Source organism: Somniosus microcephalus, chromosome 14 (assembly GCF_052327205.1).
Source record: "Somniosus microcephalus isolate GS21.2 chromosome 14, FLI_Smic_1.0, whole genome shotgun sequence".
NCBI classification, from domain to species: domain Eukaryota; kingdom Metazoa; phylum Chordata; class Chondrichthyes; order Squaliformes; family Somniosidae; genus Somniosus; species Somniosus microcephalus.
The window spans coordinates 73,252,366-73,271,853 of NC_141000.1; the positions used below are offsets into that span (position 1 = coordinate 73,252,366).

At 46.0% G+C, this 19,488-nt stretch overlaps 1 protein-coding gene across 2 annotated transcripts in view; it reads right to left on the reverse strand.

Moving 5' to 3' along the window:
* The window catches only part of LOC147107559 (amine oxidase [flavin-containing]-like), a 206,961-nt gene that overhangs the window by 134,913 nt on the left and 52,560 nt on the right, over positions 1–19,488 (reverse strand). For both annotated transcript variants that reach the window (XM_086006684.1, XM_086006683.1), the window contains exon 2: positions 5,153–5,247. In XM_086006684.1, the coding sequence (XP_085862810.1) occupies positions 5,153–5,247 (95 nt within the window). The remainder of the gene's footprint in view (positions 1–5,152; positions 5,248–19,488) is intronic.

Sequence of the window (19,488 nt, forward strand, 5' to 3'; positions counted from 1 at the left end):
GTTTTATAAAGGTTCATCATAACTTCCTTGCTTTTGTACTCTATGCCACTATTTGGATCCCGTATACTTTTTTAACCACTTTCTCAACCTGCCCTGCCACCTTTAACGATTTGTGCACATATACCCCCAGGTCTCTCTGTTCCTGCACCCCTTTAGAATTGTACCCTTTAGTTTAGATTGCCTCTCCTCGTTCTTCCAACCAAAATGTATCACTCCGCACTTTTCTGCGTTAAATTTCACCTGCCACGTGTCCACCCATTCCACCAGCCTGTCTATGTCCTCTTGAAGTCTATCTCTATCCTCCTCACTGTTCACTATACTTCCAAGATTTGTGTCATCTGCAAATTTTGAAATTGTGCCGTGTACACCCAAGTCCAAGTCACTAATATATATCAAGAAAAGCAGTGGTCCTAGTATCGACCCCTGGGGAACACCACTATATACCTTCCTCCAGTCCGAAAAACAAACCGTTCACCACTACTCTCTGTTTCCTGTCATTTGGCCAATTTTCGTATCCATGCTGCCACTGTCCCTTTTATTCCATGGGCTTCAGTTTTGCTGGCAAGCCTATTATGTGGCACTTTATCAAATGCCTTTTGGAATTCCATGTACACCACATCAATTGCATTGCCCTCATCAACCCTCTCTGTTACCTCATCAAAAAACTTGATCAAGTTAATTAAACACAATTTGCCTTTAACAAATCCTTGCTGGCTTTCCTTAATTAATCCACACTTGTCCAAGTGACTGTTAATTTTGTCCCGGATTATTATTTCTAAAAGCTTCCCCACCACTGAGATTAAACTGACTGGCCTGTAGTTGCTGGGTTTATCCTTACACCCTTTTTTGAACAAGCGTGTAACATTTGCAATTCTCCAGTCCTCTGGCACCACCCCCATATCTAGGGAGGATTGGAAGATTACGGCCAGTATCTCCGCAATTTCCACCTTTACTTCCCTCAGCAGCCTAGAATGCATCCCATCTGGTCCTGGTGATTTATCTACTTTAAGGACAGCCAGCCTTTCTAGTTGCTCCTCTTTATCAATTTTATCCCATCCAGTATCTCTTTCACTATGACTTCAGCAGCATCTTCTCCCTTGGTGAAGACAGATGCAAAGTACATATTTAGTACCTCGGCCATGCCCTCTGCCTCCATGCGTAGGTCTCCGTCTTGTTCCCTAATCGGCCCCACCCTTCCTCTTACTACCCGTTTACTATTTAGATGCCTATAGAAGACTTTTAGATTCCCTTTTATGTTAGCTGCCAGTTTTTCTCATACTCTCTCTTTGCCCCTCTTATTTCCTTTTTCACTTCCCCTTTGAACTTTCTATATTCAGCCTGGTTCTCACTTGTATTTTCAACTTGACATCTGTCATACGACCCCTTTTTCTGCTTCATCTTACTCTGTATCTCTTTCATCATCCAGGGAACTCTGGCTTTAGTTGCCCTACCTTTCCCCCTCGTGGGAATGTACCTCAACTGTACCCGAACCATCTCCTCTTTAAAGGCAGCCCATTGTTCGATTACAGTTTTGCCTGCCAATCATTGATTCCAATTTACTTGGGCCAGATCTGTTCTCAATCTACTGAAATTGACCCTCCTCCAATTAAGTATTTTTACTCTAAATTGTTCCTTGTCCTTTTCCATAGCTGATCTAAACCTTATGATACTATGATCACTGTTCTCCAAATGTTCCCCTACTGACACTTGCTCCACTTCACCTACCTCATTCCCTCATCAATGCAGAAAAACTCACTTGAGAGCAAGTAGCTAGTAAGTCAGAAGGGTTGTCACTGGGTGAAGCACCGAGTACTAATGAGAATGAACTGGCTGGGAGACTCCATGAAGTGGGGTGGTGGGGGAGAATTCCACCCTAGGCTGAAGACGCTAGGAACCCAGATCTCAAGAGTCCAGTCTTCAAAAGAGGAATGATTAGCGGGCATCGATCTCATGTGGAAGCAGTGTAGATGGTTATCAAATGGGAGGAGTCCATTACCCACATCGATAACACATTGCAGTGTCTCAACAACCTGCACAATATGCTGGAGACTGCGACAGCCTGGGAGATTTTTGCAGTATTAAGAATACCTTCTAAAGACTCCGGTGGTTTCCTGAGTGGCAGCTAACGTTACTGTCATAGATGCTTTGAACAGGTCACTATCACAGAGCCTCCACGATCTGGCCTGTGCCCAGAACTAGCGGGCTGCAAGGAGTGGGCGCCAATATCACTGCCTTTCCAGAAAGTGGCATGGAAGCTCTTGCCTCAAGGCTCGCCTCTGATACCTACACATGAGGGAGTTTCAGACGTGGGTCTGGCACCCCTTGCCACCGCAAAAGAAAGGTTGTCATCTCTGGTTTCTTAAGGTTATAAAGGGATTGTCCCAGCCACCCATTGCTCAACCTCATCTTGCTAAGGGAGCAGTAGAGTCAGCAAATATGAACAAATAAGTTAGCTGGCACAAAGAGTAAACAGTGTTAAGTAGTTCTGGATAAGGTGAATGGGTTTTTGACACTTTTTGGAGAATATATTATTGCGTAAAGTTACCACAGCTTATGCATGTAGGGTTCTGAGTTCATTTCTGCATACATTTTCTCATTTTTAGGGTTAGGATGATGTCGGGGAAATGGAAATTTTCGTCTTATGAAGGAACTTTCAGAATTCTTTAAAGTGAGGGGCTTTGCGAGGGTGTGTGGAGAGAACAGACAGGTGCGATATGACTTTATTTGGTGAGTCAACCTTATTTATTGAAAGTACTGAAGTGTCAGGTGTGCCCTCCTTTCTCTGGCTGTTGGCTGTCCTGCCCCACATTCTCTCAGGCTGTTGGGAGGGAGGAAGTTCCACCTCCACTTCAGCAATTGCTTTCAGCTTTCAGAAGCAGCAAGCCTTTCTTCATTGTGATATTATGCAGAATACAGTAAGCTCCAATGATTCTTGAGGCTCTCGCTGGTCTGTTTTGCAGGGCTGCACCAGATTTATCCAGGCGCCTGAAACAAAACTTGAGAATTCCTGTGTTCTGCTCTATGACACTTCTTGTAATGGCATGGGCCTCATTGTATCTGTTGTTCCCTCTGTCTACAAAAGCCTTACTGGAGTCATCAGCCATGACTGCATAGAATAGCCCTGATCACCAATCAACCATGCTGATACATGGCTCTGAGTCATGAGGGCTGGCGTGATGAAAGCATCATGGCAGCTTCCTGGTTATCTGGCACGGACATGTAGGATAAAGTGACTGGCATCATGCACTTGCTACACATTAATAAAGAAAGAAATAATTTGTTTTTATATAGTGCTTTCACAATCTCAGAATGTTTCAACGCATTATGCAGCCAATGTACTTTGAAAGCGTGGTCATTGTCTAACTCAGATGTATAGAAATCGCACATCACACAAAACCCCCCACTTTTACCACCATGAGGGAAATTATACCCAACTAACTGATCGCAGACACATCAAATTTGCTCTACATAGAAACAAATGTTTGCAGCAACTAAAATATCTGTTCCAACAGGTTAAACATTTGGAAGTTAAGGTAGTGAACATTTGGTTACTTTTGCCCTAATGTTTCTCAACAGCTATTTAAACTACATATATTTACAAGTGACCTGTTATCATTCCTCATTGCTGGAGGAGAACCCTCCTAGTGACAATAATGAATTAAAAGGAATTTTCAGGTACCCTGTTGGAGCTGCAAGAGGGGTGGGAGAATGCACAAGAGGCCAGAGTTAGGGGAAGGGGAGGGTTATATGGGTTACATAAATAGGAAGAAGTGAGGCATGTCAGGGAGACAGTAGTGGAGAAAAGAATCCAAGGAGTTTATCTTTGCTCTCCAGGATGACCCTGGAGTAGTTTGTGGTTTTGGCAGAGCAGACGGAGACCCAATAGCACTTGATGTGGTCCAGCCAGATCTAGTGATGAATGGCTAAACCATTTGTGCACCAGATACGTTCATATCTGCACCCCTTGGATTTGAAGGTGCGAAGTTGGGGGCTATACCAGAAGGAGTGGGACGGAAGAGGTAAAGGTTTTGCTGGAGACAAGGGCATCAAAGGTGGCGGTGATAATGTGGTTAAGCAGATCGAAGCTGCAGAAATAGATGGGTTCATTTTAACCCCTAAAAACAGGTGGGTTTGGGTTGGGTGGAAAGTTAAAATTTCCGGTTTTAACGGAGGCGGGACAGGCGACCAACCCGCTCTCAGGAGGCGGGTCCCTCATTTAAATATTTTAGTGAGGCTGCGTGCCTAAAATTTTATCTATGTTCCAGCTTTAACACTGGCTGACTGGGTTTCCCGGGCTTCAGGAAACCCGGCAGCTGAAGGGAGGCGAGGACTACTGGATGGAACAGGTAAGTGGAACAGGAATAGTTGGCTGGCTGCGGCTGGGAAACGGAGTCCAAAAATTGTAATCAGATCCCGCCATTAAATTCAGCAAACCCGAGGGAAACGCGTTCTTCTGGGTTTCCCGACTGCTAAACTTCCTTCCCCTTCTTATCGGGGCCAGTGTGTTGAATGAAGGACCTCAAGGCTAGTTGAAAGTGCAGTTGTAAATCACTTGGGCGAGTGTTTTCAGGAACGGACACAAAGGAATTGGAAAGGGGTAAGGGATGGGGTAGTAAGGGATATAATGAAGTGATTGGAGATGGCCTTGACAGCGCCCAAGACCATGGGAGTAGAGAGGCCACAGAAGATGGCAAAGTTGAGAGGATTGCAGTTAATATGAGTAGGAGAGTTTATATGGAGGGAGAGATTTAGAGAGGAAGGAGAACAGTGAATTCAGAGAACAGAGGGCAAACCATTCATCTGGTTTTAGACTTAACTGAGATTTTGAGAGAACTGACTGGAAAGAGCTGATACAGATGCGATGAACTGAATGGCTTTCTTCTAGGTTCAAAAAGTCTAGGATTCTAGATCAAACAAAGTCTGATTTCTAAAGAAGTTTTAAAATTACTCGATATCTTTAAATATGCAGCCTTTAGTTATTAAAGGTTATTGAAGTTTTCAATGAATTTTCTGCAGCAGAAAAATAAACTTCAGAACCCAAGCCATGATTCCTGCCACTTTTTTGCTCCCACTGCTGCCTTTGATTTGTTAAAAGGTGGCAACTATAATATAACACACATGCAGAGAGCTTTTTGCAATGTTTCATACTCACTCTGGATGTGAATGTCCTGCCTCCAACCCTGTCACGGGCCTCCAGCACCACCACCTTCTGCCCAGAATCTGATAGCAGTTTGGCCGCTGAAAGACCTATGGGATGAAAACGATAAAATGGAAACCTTAAAACAGAAACAGTAAGTGATTTTTGTAAGGCATTTTGAACTCTGGTAAAGAGGAACAATAGTTGTTAATAAAATAAAACAAAACATGTAAGTATGTCAGGAGGTCCTCACTTCCACCTTAATTAGCTTATCCTGGCTCTGCTGGGCCTCATAGAACTCAAATGTAACTAATCTTGAGTGCAGCAGCGGTCCAACTCAAGAAACTCAAAGCTGCTTCATCACTGGCCCTCACTTTGACATATTCAAATGAGACTAGTGGCGACTCATCGTGCGATCACGGTCAGATTCCAGATGTGCGAGGAAACTCAGGGGGCGCCATTTAAAGACCCCAATTTCCTTACTGGAAAAATTTCTTACGCCAGTAGATGCTAGCTTAATTAATACTTTCAATTCTGAGATCGATAGATTTTTGCTAGCCAAGGGTATTAAGAGATTAGAGTCAAGGCGTATAAACGGAGTTAGGATACAGATCAGCCATAAGTCTGGTAAGCCTGAATCACCACCCACCTTGGTGTGATACTTACACAATATACAAAAACAAAGCGCAACGGTCACTTTTAAGCCTTTGGTTCATTCTTTCAACAGCTCAGGAGCTGAGATACCCAATCATTTTTTAAGCAAAAAATGGATAAGTGCATCCAAATTTAAACTGGTTGAAGTTCAACTTGTTTCACATGATTTTACTCAGTCTGCACTGGGTTTCCACTTAGCACACTTGTTCCTGTCCATATTTCACACATGTTGTTCCTTTAGTTTCTATAAGAACCATTCTAGAACCAAACAAAAATTCAAAAAGTTCAGAAAACACTGCTAATAACGTGCAGCTACACAGAATATCATTAATACATGTTACAATATGAAACCATCTTTGTATACATGCTTTTTAAAAAAACAAACTCAGTTTGTAATAAGCTTCAATTGCAACCTGCAAATGTAAAGTTTTAAAAACTGGGAACTGGATGTATTGGAGATGATACTGGGATTTGAGTTCAAATCCAGCTCAATCTGACAATGACGATGACAACAACTTGCCTTTAACATAGAACAGCATCCGAAGGCGCTTCACAAGAGCATAATCAGATAAAAGTGGCCACTGAGCCAAATAATAAAATATTAGGATGCGCGACTAATAGATTGATCAAAGAGGTGCGTTTTACAGAGCATCTTAAAGGAGGAGAGTGAGGTGGAGAAGCGGGGGGTTTAGGAAGAGAATTCCACAACATAGGGCTTAGATGGCAGAAGGCACCGCCTCCAATGGTGGGGCAAATGGGGAGGGAGTCGGAGGAATGGAGAGTTTGGGTGTTTGTAGGGCTGGAGGAAGTTACACCAATAGGGTGAGGTAAGGTTATGAAGGGATTTAAGCACGAGGATGTGAAATTTAAAATTTGATGTGTTGGGGAAGTGGGAACTAATTTAGGTTAGCAAGGACAGGGTGATAGGTGAGCAGGATTTGGTGCAAGGTAGCCAGGTTTTTGTAAGCTGAAGTTTACACAGGGTGAAGGATGGGAGGTGGTCAAGGAGAACAATTGAATAGCCAAGTCGGCAGTAACAAAGGCATGGATGAGGGTTTCAGTAGAACATGGACTGAGTGAGGTAGGGGTGGTAGCAGGCAATGTTACGGAGATGGAAGTAGATGATCTTTGTCAGCTCAGCGTCAAATAGGACGCTGAGGTTGAAAACAGTCTGGTAAGAATGTAACCAGGCAAGGACAGTTCCACAGAGCTGGAAAACAGAAGCAAGGCTTTGGAGGAGAGAATTCTGTTGTCAAATATGTCAAAGACTGCAGAAAGACCGAGGAAGAGAAGAGGAGGTAATGCAACACAGTCAGAGTCATAGAGGATACATAGAAAAAACACAGAAAAATAGGAGCAGGAGTAGGCCATTCAGCCCTTCGAGCCTGCTCTGCCATTCAATATGATCATGGCTGATCCGCTATCTCAATACCATATTCCCGCTCTCTCCCCATACCCCTTGACGCCTTTTGCGTCTAGAAATCTATCTATCTCCTTCTTAAATATATTCAGTGACTTGGCCTCCATAGCCTTCTGTGGTACAGAATTCCACAGGTTCACCACCCTCTGAGTGAAAAAACTTCTCCTCATCTCAGTCCTAAATGTCCTACCCCGTATCCTGAGACTGTGACCCCTCGTTCTAGACCCCCAGCCAGGGGAAACATCCTCCCTGCATCCAGTCTGTCTAGCCCTGTCAAAATTTTATACGTTTCAATGAGATCCCCTCTCACTCCTCTAAACTCTAGTGAATACAGGCCTAGTCGGCCCAATCTCTCCTCATGCGACAGTCCTGCCATCCCAGGAATCAGTCTGGTGAACCTTCGCTGCACTCCCTCTATGGCAAGTATATCCTTTCTTGGGTAAGGAGACCAAAACTGCACACTGTACTCCAAGTGTGGTCTCACCAAGGCCCTGTATAACTGTAGTAAGACATCCTTGCTCCTGCACTCAAATCCTCTTGCAATGAAAGCCAACATAGCATTTGCCTTCCTAACTGCTTGCTGCACCTGCATGTTTGCTTTCAGTGACTGGTGTACAAGGACACCCAGGTCCCTTTGTACATCAACATTTCCCAATCTATCACCATTTAAATAATACTCTGCCTTTCTGTTTTTCCTACCAAAATGGATAACTTCACATTTATCCATGTTATACTGCATCTGCCATGTATTTGCCCACTCACTCAACTTGTCTAAATTGTCTTGAAGCTTCTTTGCATCCTCCCCACAACTCACAATCCCATGGATGCCATTTGTGACTTTGATTAGGGGCCTTTCAGTGATGTGACAGGGTGGAAACTGGATTGGAGAGATTCAAACATGTTGAGGGAAAGATGGACATGGATTTGGGAGGCAACAGCACATTCAAGGACTTGAGAGGAAAGGGAGGTTGGAGATGATTTGCAGTGACAGAGGGGGTCGTGGGAGGTTTATTTGAGAAGGGGAGTGATGAAAAGGAGGGGGAAAGTACCTGAGGAGAGGGAACTATTTACAATGTCAGCTAGCATGGGGGCCAGGAGGGAAGTGAGGTGGTCAGCAGTTTAGAGGGAATGGGGTCAAGGGAGCAGCAGGTGGGTCTCATGGATAGATGAACAAGAAGGACATGAGAGGAGATGAGAGAAAAAGTGGAGACAGATGTGGGTTCAGGGTCAGGGAGATTTGGCTTGGTGTGCATGGGGGTGTGGGGAGAGTAGAAGAGGCAGCTGAATGGATGGTTTACTTCTTAGTCACAAAAAGTCCATGAGCTCCTCGCACTTGTTGTTTGGGGTGAAGGTGGTAGAGATGGGGAGAGGGGTTTAAGGAAATGGTTGGTAGAGGAGAAAAGCCAGGGGATATTTGCTCTCCAGGATAATACTGAAGTAGTGGTTAGTTTTGGCAGAGGATAGTGAGATAGCACTTAATGTAGTTTAGATCTGGTGATGGATGTTGAAACCAAATGTGTACCAGACACACTCATGTGTGTGCCCCTTGGACTTGAGAGAGTGAAAATGGGGGCTGTAAAACAGGGACTGACCAGAATGGGAGAGAGCAAAGGTTCTGATGGGAACAAGGATATAAAAGGTTGAGGTGAGGCAGTGGTTAAGCAGATCAACAGCTACAAAATCATGTGTCAAATGGGAGGCCAATAGCTAAGCAGTTGAAAGAGCGAAAGTACAGTTGTAAGTGACTTGGGGATAGTTTAAGGATAGCATAAGGGAATGAGGTTAGATGGGGGTAGAGGTATCTGGGTAGTGAGGGATAGAAGGAAGTGGTCAAAGATGGTCCTGTCAGTGATGGAGACTATTGAAGTAGAGAGGCCATTGAAGTAGAGAGACTTTGAAGTGGGAGATGGCATGATCAAGGAGGTGGCTGTGGATATGGGTAAAAGAGTTTATATGGAGGGAGAGGTTTCGGGAGAACAGGAGGGCAACAGAGAGGTAAGGAGGTAACTGAAGGCTGAATGAATAGTAGAGTGTCTGGACTTACCTTGGCTACCCTGGAGAGGTCACTGAGCCTCTTCCTGCACTGTGTGGAGTTCTTGAGATGGTGGAAGTTGCAGTAGCTTTTACTACCTCCATCCACACAACCTAAATGATGCTCTTTTGTAGCTTCCTGCCCTCTATGCCCAAAAGTCATTCCCTTCTTACCTTGACTTCTCCACAGATGCATCTGAAAACCTGAGAATGCTTGCTCCTGCTCAAGATATCTGGCACTGTCTGCTGTTAGATAACAGATGGCCTCCTTTAAGAGCTCGCAGTTAAAGACGGCACCAGTACTGCATTTCCCTCCCTCCCACCAGCAGTAACCCTATTAAGAGTAGGATTACCACTCAATTTCCTCCCTGCATAGCTAAAGAGAGCCCCCAAGAAAATTGCAGCAGCTTAGTAGTCCATTCATATGGGCGAACTGCTGCTAACCTGACAACTACAAGAGAATCTAGCCTCTGCTGTTACCCAAACATGGCTCAAACTTCACTGCATATATATTTTTTTTAATTAACACTTGGGTTTATTATTGGTGATCACTCCAAGATAACCATTATTTTCTACTTATCATGAAAATATAATCATTCTGTAAACTAAATAGTCACTGCGTGCATCATAGCATCAGATGAGCTCTTCATATCTAATCCAGTTTTGTATACCTTAATTAAAATCTAACAATATCTCATTCAGTCGTTTGCTCTCCTCTAATGTTCTCCAAGATGAATCATTTGTACTCAAACCACAAACTGCTGTTTCTATCGCCAATTAGATTTAGAACACGCAAGCAAGAGTTCCAGCTGTCCAGGTGCATGTAGCCTCCTAGGCAAACTACTGAAGCAGCAAAGCTCCAGTGAAAAAGGGGAAGGAAGAAAAACAGATTTGTACTGTCACCATTATCCCATGTTCAATGTCACATCTCAGACAAGAATTACAGTTAATTCACATAGATTGATTGAACAAGGTTTGTCATTCTCTATTATCAAAATAAAGTAAAAATAGGATCTATCCTAAAGTGCCCATTACCTATAGTGCTTTTTCGTAAATTGTAATTGCTTCAACAAAGGTTTTGAGTTATTTCTACAGCAAAAGATTGCATTGAACTTTAATCTTTCTCCATATTGATGTTAATTACTGATAGCAAGACTTGATTAAAGGATAAAGAAACAAAAGGTAAAAAATAACAATGCTCTATATCCCTAGCCTATTTTGGCTTAATTATTAAATATTGGTTCCTCCTACCCCCAGCTATTCGGTCTCCTTTCTCCGTACACAAGGATTTTTGGTCTTTTCTCTCCCCATCAGGACTATATTTTTCCAAGCATATAACTTCATGCAAGGCTATTTCAGCTTTTTGGTTTGCTTTTTTGCATTTAGTTTGGTGCAAGTTTTTTTTGGGCAGTTTGTACCTAACTTTTGTATGTTTGTATTGTTTTAATTTCTTTCTTATTTTCACTTTCTGCCATTGAAGGGAATTCCACACTCAAGTCAAAGTGGTTGGGACTCTCAATCCCGCATTCTGGGCTTCTTTCACAGTCTTGGAGAAAATGGCCCCAGGATTGCTGTTTGTATGCAGGATTGAGAGTCCCTCATTTTTATGTAGTTTAGAAATGAAAATAAATATAATTCAAATGCACAATACTTTTTGATGCCTTGGCTTGCTATTGCTGAAAGTACTTGTGGTATTTAAATCTAATTTTTCCTTTCTACTAAATTATTGTCCACCTTCAGTCCACCTCTACTGCTGAGAAGGTGGGAATCCTGCAGCCACCTGCAGACACTACAGACCAGCTAGGTGTGGCTGCCCCTCCTCCCTGCAAGTAGACACCTTAGCCTCCACTTTGTGCTTCTAGCCATGGCTCAGATCAACAATGCCTCTGAGTATAACTTTCAACACCACCATCTGGTAAAAAATACTTACACATTTAAGTACTATAATGAGTACTTTGTTTTGTGACTGTAAATAATGGATTACACTAGAATATTACTTCTCCATTGATGTGAATGTAATGTTACAAAATGACAAACAGCTGAATGACAGTTCAGAACAGTGACAATATGCTGATCTCTGTGGCTTTACAAGCCTACCAAAAGATAACATGTATTTATATAGTGTCTTTCACGTTCTCAGGACATCCCAAAGTGGTTCACAGCCAATGAATTACTTTTGAAGTACAGTCACTATTGTTATGTAGGAATGCATGGCAACCAATTTGTATACAGCCATGTTGCACAAACCAAACAAGATAAATACGAAGCAAAATACTGCAGATCCTGGAATAAGATAAATGTCCAGTTCATTTTGCTTTTGGCAGTGTAGAATCAAGACCCCAAGAGAACTCTCTATTCTTCTTTGAATAGTGTCTTCGATCTTTTGTATCCACCGGAGTATGCAGATGGAGGCCTTATCTGAAAGATGGTACCTCTGACAATGCAGCACTCCCTCAGTACTGGATTGAAGTTTCAGCCTAGATTATGTGCTCCTGTCCTGAAGTGGAGCTTGAACCCACAACCTTCTGATCTACAGGGAAGAATGTTATCAACTGAGGCAAACTAACACTATGAACATTGATTTGAGTCCCAGTGCTGCCAGATATTCTAAAATAAAAACAGAAAATGCTGGAAAATCTCAGTAAGTCAAGCAGCATCTGCGGAGAGAGAACCAGAGTTAACATAGAATTACATAAGATATACAGCACAGGAACAGGCCAATCGGCCCAACCAGTCCATGCCGGCGTTTATGCTCCACTTGAGCCTCCTCCTGTCTTTCCTCATCTAAATCTATCAGCATAATCCTCTATTCCCTTCTCCCTCATATGCTTGTCTAGCCTCCCCTTAAATGCATCTATACTATTTGCTTCAACCACCCTGTGGTAGCAAGTTCCACATTCTCACCACTCTCTGGGTAAAGAAGTTACTTCTGAACTCCCTATTGGATTTCTTGGTGACTGTATTATATTGATGGCCTCTAGTTTTGCTCTTCCCCACAAGTGGAAACACTCTCTCTGTATCTACTCTATCAAAACCTTTCATAATTTTAAAGACCTCTATTAGGTCACCCCTCAGCCTTCTCTGTTCATCCTTTCCTGATCGGTATAACCCTGGCATTTCTAGTATCATCCTTGTAAATCTTTTTTGCACCCTCTCCCGTGCCTCTATATCATTTTTATAATATGGCGACCAGAATTGTACGCAGTACTCCAAGTGTGGTCTAACCAAGGTTCGATACATGTTTAGCATAACTTCACTACTTTTCAATTCTATCCCTTTAGAAATAAACCCTAGTGCTTGGTTTGCATTTTTTATGGCCTTGTTAACCTGTGTCACTATTTTCATTGATTGTGTATTTGTACTCCCAGATCCCTTTGCTCTTCTACCCCACTTTGATTCGTATTTTCCAAGTAATATGTGACCTGCTATTTTTCTTACCAAAATCTAATACCTCACATTTATCTGTGTTGAATTTCATTTGCCAATGATATGCACATTCTTCAAGTTTATTAATATCCTGTTGTAACTTGTTGCTGTCCTCCTCAGTATTGACTACTCAATTTGGTGTCATCTGCAAATTAGAAATTGTGCTTTTGATTCCAAAGTCTAAATTGTTCATTAGGCTTTTGCAATATATTCTATGCTGGCACTACACTCTTCTGTTATTTATCAACTCTAAAATGGTAAACTATGCCCTGTAACAAATTAACAAAGAGTATTTAAAAACAAATCCAACTGGGATAACTGAATTTTTGATTCTGGCCATTTGATTGGTTTTGCAGGTCTAAATTATTCAAAATCGGACTCAACTTCCACACAATGAGCACCACGTTCAGTTATTGCAAGGTGAAAGTGAAGTGCTTTGTGCTAGCTCACCTTATCAAATATATGGAGAAAATTTCTGTCCATTTTTCAGCTGAAAGCCAGTTGTAATTAATGGCAAGATAATCCCTAGCTCACCCAATTTCACCAGCCCAGCTACTGGCGAGAGGGAATTGAAAAGTGTCTAGCCCATATCACATCTGTTTGTGCCAGATATAGTGGTGATTTGGCAGTGTTGCCTAGCATTTTTACTGTATATGGAGATAACAGACAGCCATACTTTTATTAACCTCATGTGTCAGCTGTGGCTCAGTTAGTAGCACACTTGCCTCTGAGACAGAAGGTTATGGGTTCAAGTCCCACTCCAGGGACTTGAGCACATAAAGCTAGGCTGTACTGAGGGAGTGCTGCACTGTTGCAGGTGGCTTCTTTCAGATGAGACGCTAAAACGAGGCCCCGTCTGCTCTCTCAGGTGGACGTAAAAAATCCCATGGCACTATTTCGAAGAAGAGTAGGGGAGTTATCCCCGGTGTCCTGGCCAATATTTCTCCCTCAACCAACATAACAAAAACAGATTATCTGGGCATTTTCACACTGCTGTTTGTGGGAGCTTGCTGTGTGCAAATTGGCTGCTGCGTTTCCCCATTACAACAGTGACTACTTCATTGGCTGTAAAGTGCTTTGAGACTTCCGGTAGTCGTGAAAGGCGCTATATAAATGCAAGTCTTTCTTTTTTTTCTTTATGTTTTATCATATTTTAAAGTTTGTTGGATGTATTATAGACCCCACCAACGATTGCCTTTTAGTTACATTCCAAATGGTGTTGCTGAAAAAAAATGGGAACTTCCAACAAGTTCCAACAAGACTGCAGTATCGTAGGGAAACAAATTCACACAAATAAAATGTACAAGGGCACATACAGTAGCCAAATTATAGCTTCAGATAAACCACCGAATCAATCTTGTCAACCGAGCAGTAACTGTTCATGCACATTTGTATGGCGGGAACTACTTGATGTCAGCCAACACTTAATAATTTTATTATTTTTTAGATTAAATTTGTCTGTTCTCATCCCGTTTATTAAGTGCAACACTTCTTGGGGACAAAAAGAAATTGACCTGAAGGTCTTGCCTTTCAGTTACCTTTCAGTAAAAGGTAGCACATCAATTTCTGGACCAGATTTGTGCAGTGAGTTGATAGGCCATCATTGGACCTTTGGGACCTAAGTTTGGATTCAGCCCAAATTGATCGGATGGAAATCCCCTCTATCTGCTAGTTCTCATTAGGGGGAATTTTAACCTAGAAATGCGGGTGGGTTGGGGGCGTGGGGTAGTTACAGTGTTAAAAATCTGAATCCCGACCTGAACTCACCTCCAACCCACCTACTTCCGGTTGTAATGGAGGTGGGACAGGGGGCGGGCAGCCAATCCGCTGCCAGGAGGCGGTTCATCTATTTAAATATTATAATGGAGCTAGAAGCCTCTGCTTTAACATCGATTTTGAATTTAACTTTAGCTGGTGTGGTAAACCACTGTATTGTATATTGCCACCTCTGGGTGGCGCTGTGTATGGAGGCATGCCTCAGCTGACTCCACCCACCACTGTGTGGGTTTCGTTCAGACTTGTTCAGTCACTCACAAAGAAGCATGGTCTCTTCTTAGCTAATAAAAGCCTTATTCATCTCTTCTTTCGACTCATCATCTCTTCTTCGACTCATCACCTTTTATGAAGTAATTGATAAGCGTATCAATTTTATTAGCTTAAAGTTAAATGGCGACACCTGAGGAGCAACAACAGCAACGGATACAGCAGACATTGCTGAGAGCCCTCAGACCACCACGCCTGGACCTCGACCCTCAAGATGTGGGTGCATCAGCCAAGTTTGAACACTGGCTGAGCTGCTTTGAATCCTTCCTCGCAATCTCACAGGTTACAGAGGAGGATCACAAACTGAAAATTTTGACCGCCCAGGTGAGCCATCAAGTATATATGCTAATCCGGGACTCTAATACGTACGTGGCGGCCCTCGAGCTACTAAAAGGGCAATATACGCGCCCAGTGAACACAATTTACGCCCGACACCTCTTGGGATCCCGCAGGCAGCAACCGGGAGAATCGGTAGGGGCATTTGCACGGGCGCTACTGGCACTCTGCAGAGACTGCGATTGTAAAGCGGTAACGGCTGTGGAGCACGCGCAGGGACTCGCCTGTGATGCCTTCGTCAGGGGCCTCCAGTCAGACCACACCCGGCAGAGACTGCTAGAAAGCAAGGAACCCGACCTGAAGACGGCCATTGCCCTTGCGCTCTCGTTAGAGGAGGCCCACCGAAACCTCGAGGCATACCCCCATAACGGCGCCGAGACATGGCAATCGAAACCGTGGGACACGGGACCGCCGCCCCCGGCACCAACCGCTGCAGCGACCCAACCGAGACAGCAGCCTCCGGTAAGAACTGCTTCGATGCCCAGTAACCAGGCCCAAAAATGCTATTTCTGTGGCCAGTTAAAACATCCCAGAGCGCACTGCCCAGCTAAGACAGCTACCTGCTCGGGCTGCGGGAAGAAAGGCCATTACGCTAACGCCTGCAAGGGGAAGCCAGCCAGCAGCGCAGCGTGCGGGCCGTGGGAGCAGCCATCTTATCCGCCATTTTGTGTACCCCCGGCCGCATGGCATCCGCCGCCATCGTATCCAACGCACTCAACCGCCATTTCGTCACCGGAACCGACCACCGTCTCGGCGGATGACTATAGTGACTCACTAAGCCACATACTGGCCTCCGTGACGCTGGATCAAGGCCACCCTCACCATCTATCCAGCTCCATGATGGATATCGCGGTAAACGGCCGTGCCACCAGTTGCCTGATCGACAGCGGGAGCACAGAGAGTTTCGTCCACCCCGACACGGTACGTAGCCACTCCCTCACGATTCTGCCAACGCACCATCGCATTTCTATGGCGTCCAAGTCCCAGTCAATGGACATCAGCGGCTACTGTGTGGTGACCCTGTCAGTAGGGGGCACTGAATATCAAAAATTTAAACTGCTAGTCCTGCCCCGTCTTTGCGCTGCCGTCCTGCTAGGGTTGGATTTTCAGTGCCACCTTAAGAGTGTCACACAAGCATACGGTGGACCCCTCCCCCCACTCACAGTCTGCAACCAACAACTTTTAAATCGCCCGCTGCAAACCACCTGCAGCCTTTCCACATTAAAAGTCCCCCCCCCTCCCCTGTTCGCTAACCTCACCCGCGACTGTAAACCCATCGCTACCAAAAGCAGGCGGTACAGTGCCGGGGACAGAGCTTTTATCAGCTCTGAGGTGGAGCGGCTCTTGAAGGAGGGCATTATCGAAGGTAGCACTAGCCCCTGGCGAGCCCAGGTTGTAGTCGTTAAAACCACTGCAAAACGCCGCATGGTAATCGACTACAGCCAAACCATAAACCGGTACACCCAGCTGGACGCGTACCCCCTCCCTCGCATATCTGATATGGTCAATCAGATTGCGCAATACAAAGTATTCTCCACCATCGACCTTAAGTCAGCGTACCACCAGCTGCCCATCCGCCATGAGGACCGCCAGTATACTGCCTTCGAGGCAAACGGCCGCCTCTACCACTTCCTTAGGGTCCCCTTCGGCGTCACCAACGGGGTTTCGGTCTTCCAAAGGGAGATGGACCGAATGGTTGACCAGAACGCGCTGCGGGCAACCTTCCCCTATTTGGATAACGTCACCATCTGCGGCCACGACCAGCAGGACCACGACGTTAATCTAGCAAATTTCCTCCGTACGGCCCAACGGCTGAACCTAACGTACAATAAGGAAAAATGTATGTTTCACACCAAGCGCCTGGCCATCCTCGGCTGCGTGGTGGAGAACGGAGTCATCGGGCCCGACCCCGACAGAATGCGCCCCCTAATGGAGCTACCCCTTCCCCACTGCCAAAAAGCACTGAAGAGATGCCTGGGGTTTTTCTCCTACTACGCCCAGTGGGTGCCCCTCTATGCAGACAAAGCCAGGCCCCTCATCAAAGCCACCTCCTTCCCCCTGACACCAGAGGCGTGTGCAGCCTTCACTCTTATCAAGAACGATATCGCGAAGGCCGCAATGCACGCGGTGGATGAGTCCATCCCCTTCCAAGTGGAGAGCGATGCCTCCGACTTCGCCCTAGCCGCGACCCTTAACCAGGCGGGCAGACCCGTGGCCTTTTTCTCAAGGACCCTCCAGGGCCCCGAGACGAGACACTCCTCCGTCGAAAAGGAGGCCCAGGCTATTGTAGAAGCGGTGCGTCACTGGAGGCATTACCTGGCCGGGAAACGATTTACCCTGCTCACTGACCAGCGTTCAGTAGCTTTTATGTTTAATAATAAGCAGAGGGGTAAAATCAAGAACGACAAGATCTTGAGGTGGAGAATCGAACTCTCCACCTACAATTATGATATCTTGTATCGGCCAGGGAAACTCAATGAGCCCCCAGATGCCCTATCACGTGGTACATGCGCCAACGCGCAGAGTGATAGGCTGCAGTCCCTCCACAATGACCTCTGCCACCCGGGGGTCACCAGGTTTTTCCATTTTATCAAATCCCGTAACCTGCCCTACTCCATCGAGGAGGTCAGGACCATGACCAAGAGCTGCCAAATCTGCGCCGAGTGCAAACCGCACTTCTATAGGCCGGACAGAGCAAGCCTGATCAAGGCCACCCGCCCCTTCGAACGCCTGAGCGTCGATTTTAAAGGGCCCCTCCCCTCCGCTGACCGCAATGTGTACTTCCTCAACATAGTTGATGAGTACTCCCGTTTCCCCTTTGCCATCCCTTGCCCAGACATGACCAGTACCACGGTCATCAAGTGTCTGAATGACATCTTCGCTCTGTTCGGGTTCCCCAGCTATATACATAGCGACAGGGGCTCATCGTTCATGAGCGACGAACTTCGGCAGTACCTGCTAACAAGAGGTATCGCCACGAGCAGGACCACCAGTTACAACCCCCGGGGGAACGGCCAGGTGGAAAGGGAGAACGCGACGGTTTGGAAGGCAGTCCTCTTAGCACTAAAATCTAAGGGCCTTCCGACCTCCCGCTGGCAGGAGGTCCTCCCTGCAGCGCTTCACTCCATTCGGTCACTGCTTTGTACTGCCACTAATGCGACCCCTCATGAGAAAATGTTCGTTTTCCCCCGGAAGTCTACATCGGGAACCTCGCTACCGGCATGGTTGACTTCTCCTGGGCCCGTCCTACTGCGGAGGCACGTGAGGACGCATAAAACGGACCCCCTGGTCGAGCGGGTGCACCTCCTACACGCCAACCCCCAGTATGCCTGGGTGACATACCCAGACGGGCGGGAGGACACGGTCTCCATACGAGATCTCGCACCCTCGGGTACCCCTGAATTACCACCGTTATCCCCCTTACCACTGTTATCCCCCACCACCCCTCCCAACCCAACCCCTGCAGACGGCATGCCAAAGCCCCAGGAATCTTCGCCAACCACCCAGACACCAGACCCGACGTCGGATGCTGCAACACCACCGCCGCCACCACGACGATCAGGACGTCAGACAAGGCCTCCTGATAGACTTAACTTGTAGTACCCTTCACCCCGCCGGACTTCACATTAAACAAGGGGTGAATGTGGTAAACCACTGTATTGTATATTGCCACCTCTGGGTGGCGCTGTGTATGGAGGCATGCCTCAGCTGACTCCACCCACCACTGTGTGGGTTTCGTTCAGACTTGTTCAGTCACTCACGAAGAAGCATGGTCTCTTCTTAGCTAATAAAAGCCTTATTCATCTCTTCTTTCGACTCATCATCTCTTCTTCGACTCATCACCTTTTATGAAGTAATTGATAAGCGTATCAGCTGGTCGGGTATTGCACACCTCGTGAAACCTGCCAGCTAAAGCAAGGTAAGGACTGCTGCATCCACTAACCTCCTGGATACAGGGACCCTACCTAACCCAGCCTCTGCAATCGGAGATTGCCCCCACGAGGCCTCTCAATCCCACCACCCCCCCCAGGTCTATGATCCCCACCCCCAGGCCTCCAAATCCCCCCCCCCCACCCCATGCCTCTGATCCCCCCACGAGACCTCCCCCCATATTCCTCCGGCCCCCGACCCTCGGGACTCCCCACCCCCACTGCTATGGCCACTCCCCGGGCCCCGCTCAATCTTCAGCCCCCCGCCTCCCCCTTTCAGGCCACCAATCTTCTGACCACCCCCACCGCCCCACCCCACCGATCGATCTTCAGACCCCCACCCCGCTCCTCCAGGCCGACCCTGTCCCCCACACGATCCCACGATCCCTCCCTCCTCTGTGCGGCCTAGTGCCGCAGGCCTACCCGCCTGGAGCCAGCCAGAACAGTTCTGACGAAAGGTCATCGACCTGAAACGTTAACTCTGTTTCTCTCTCCACAGCTGCTGCCTGACC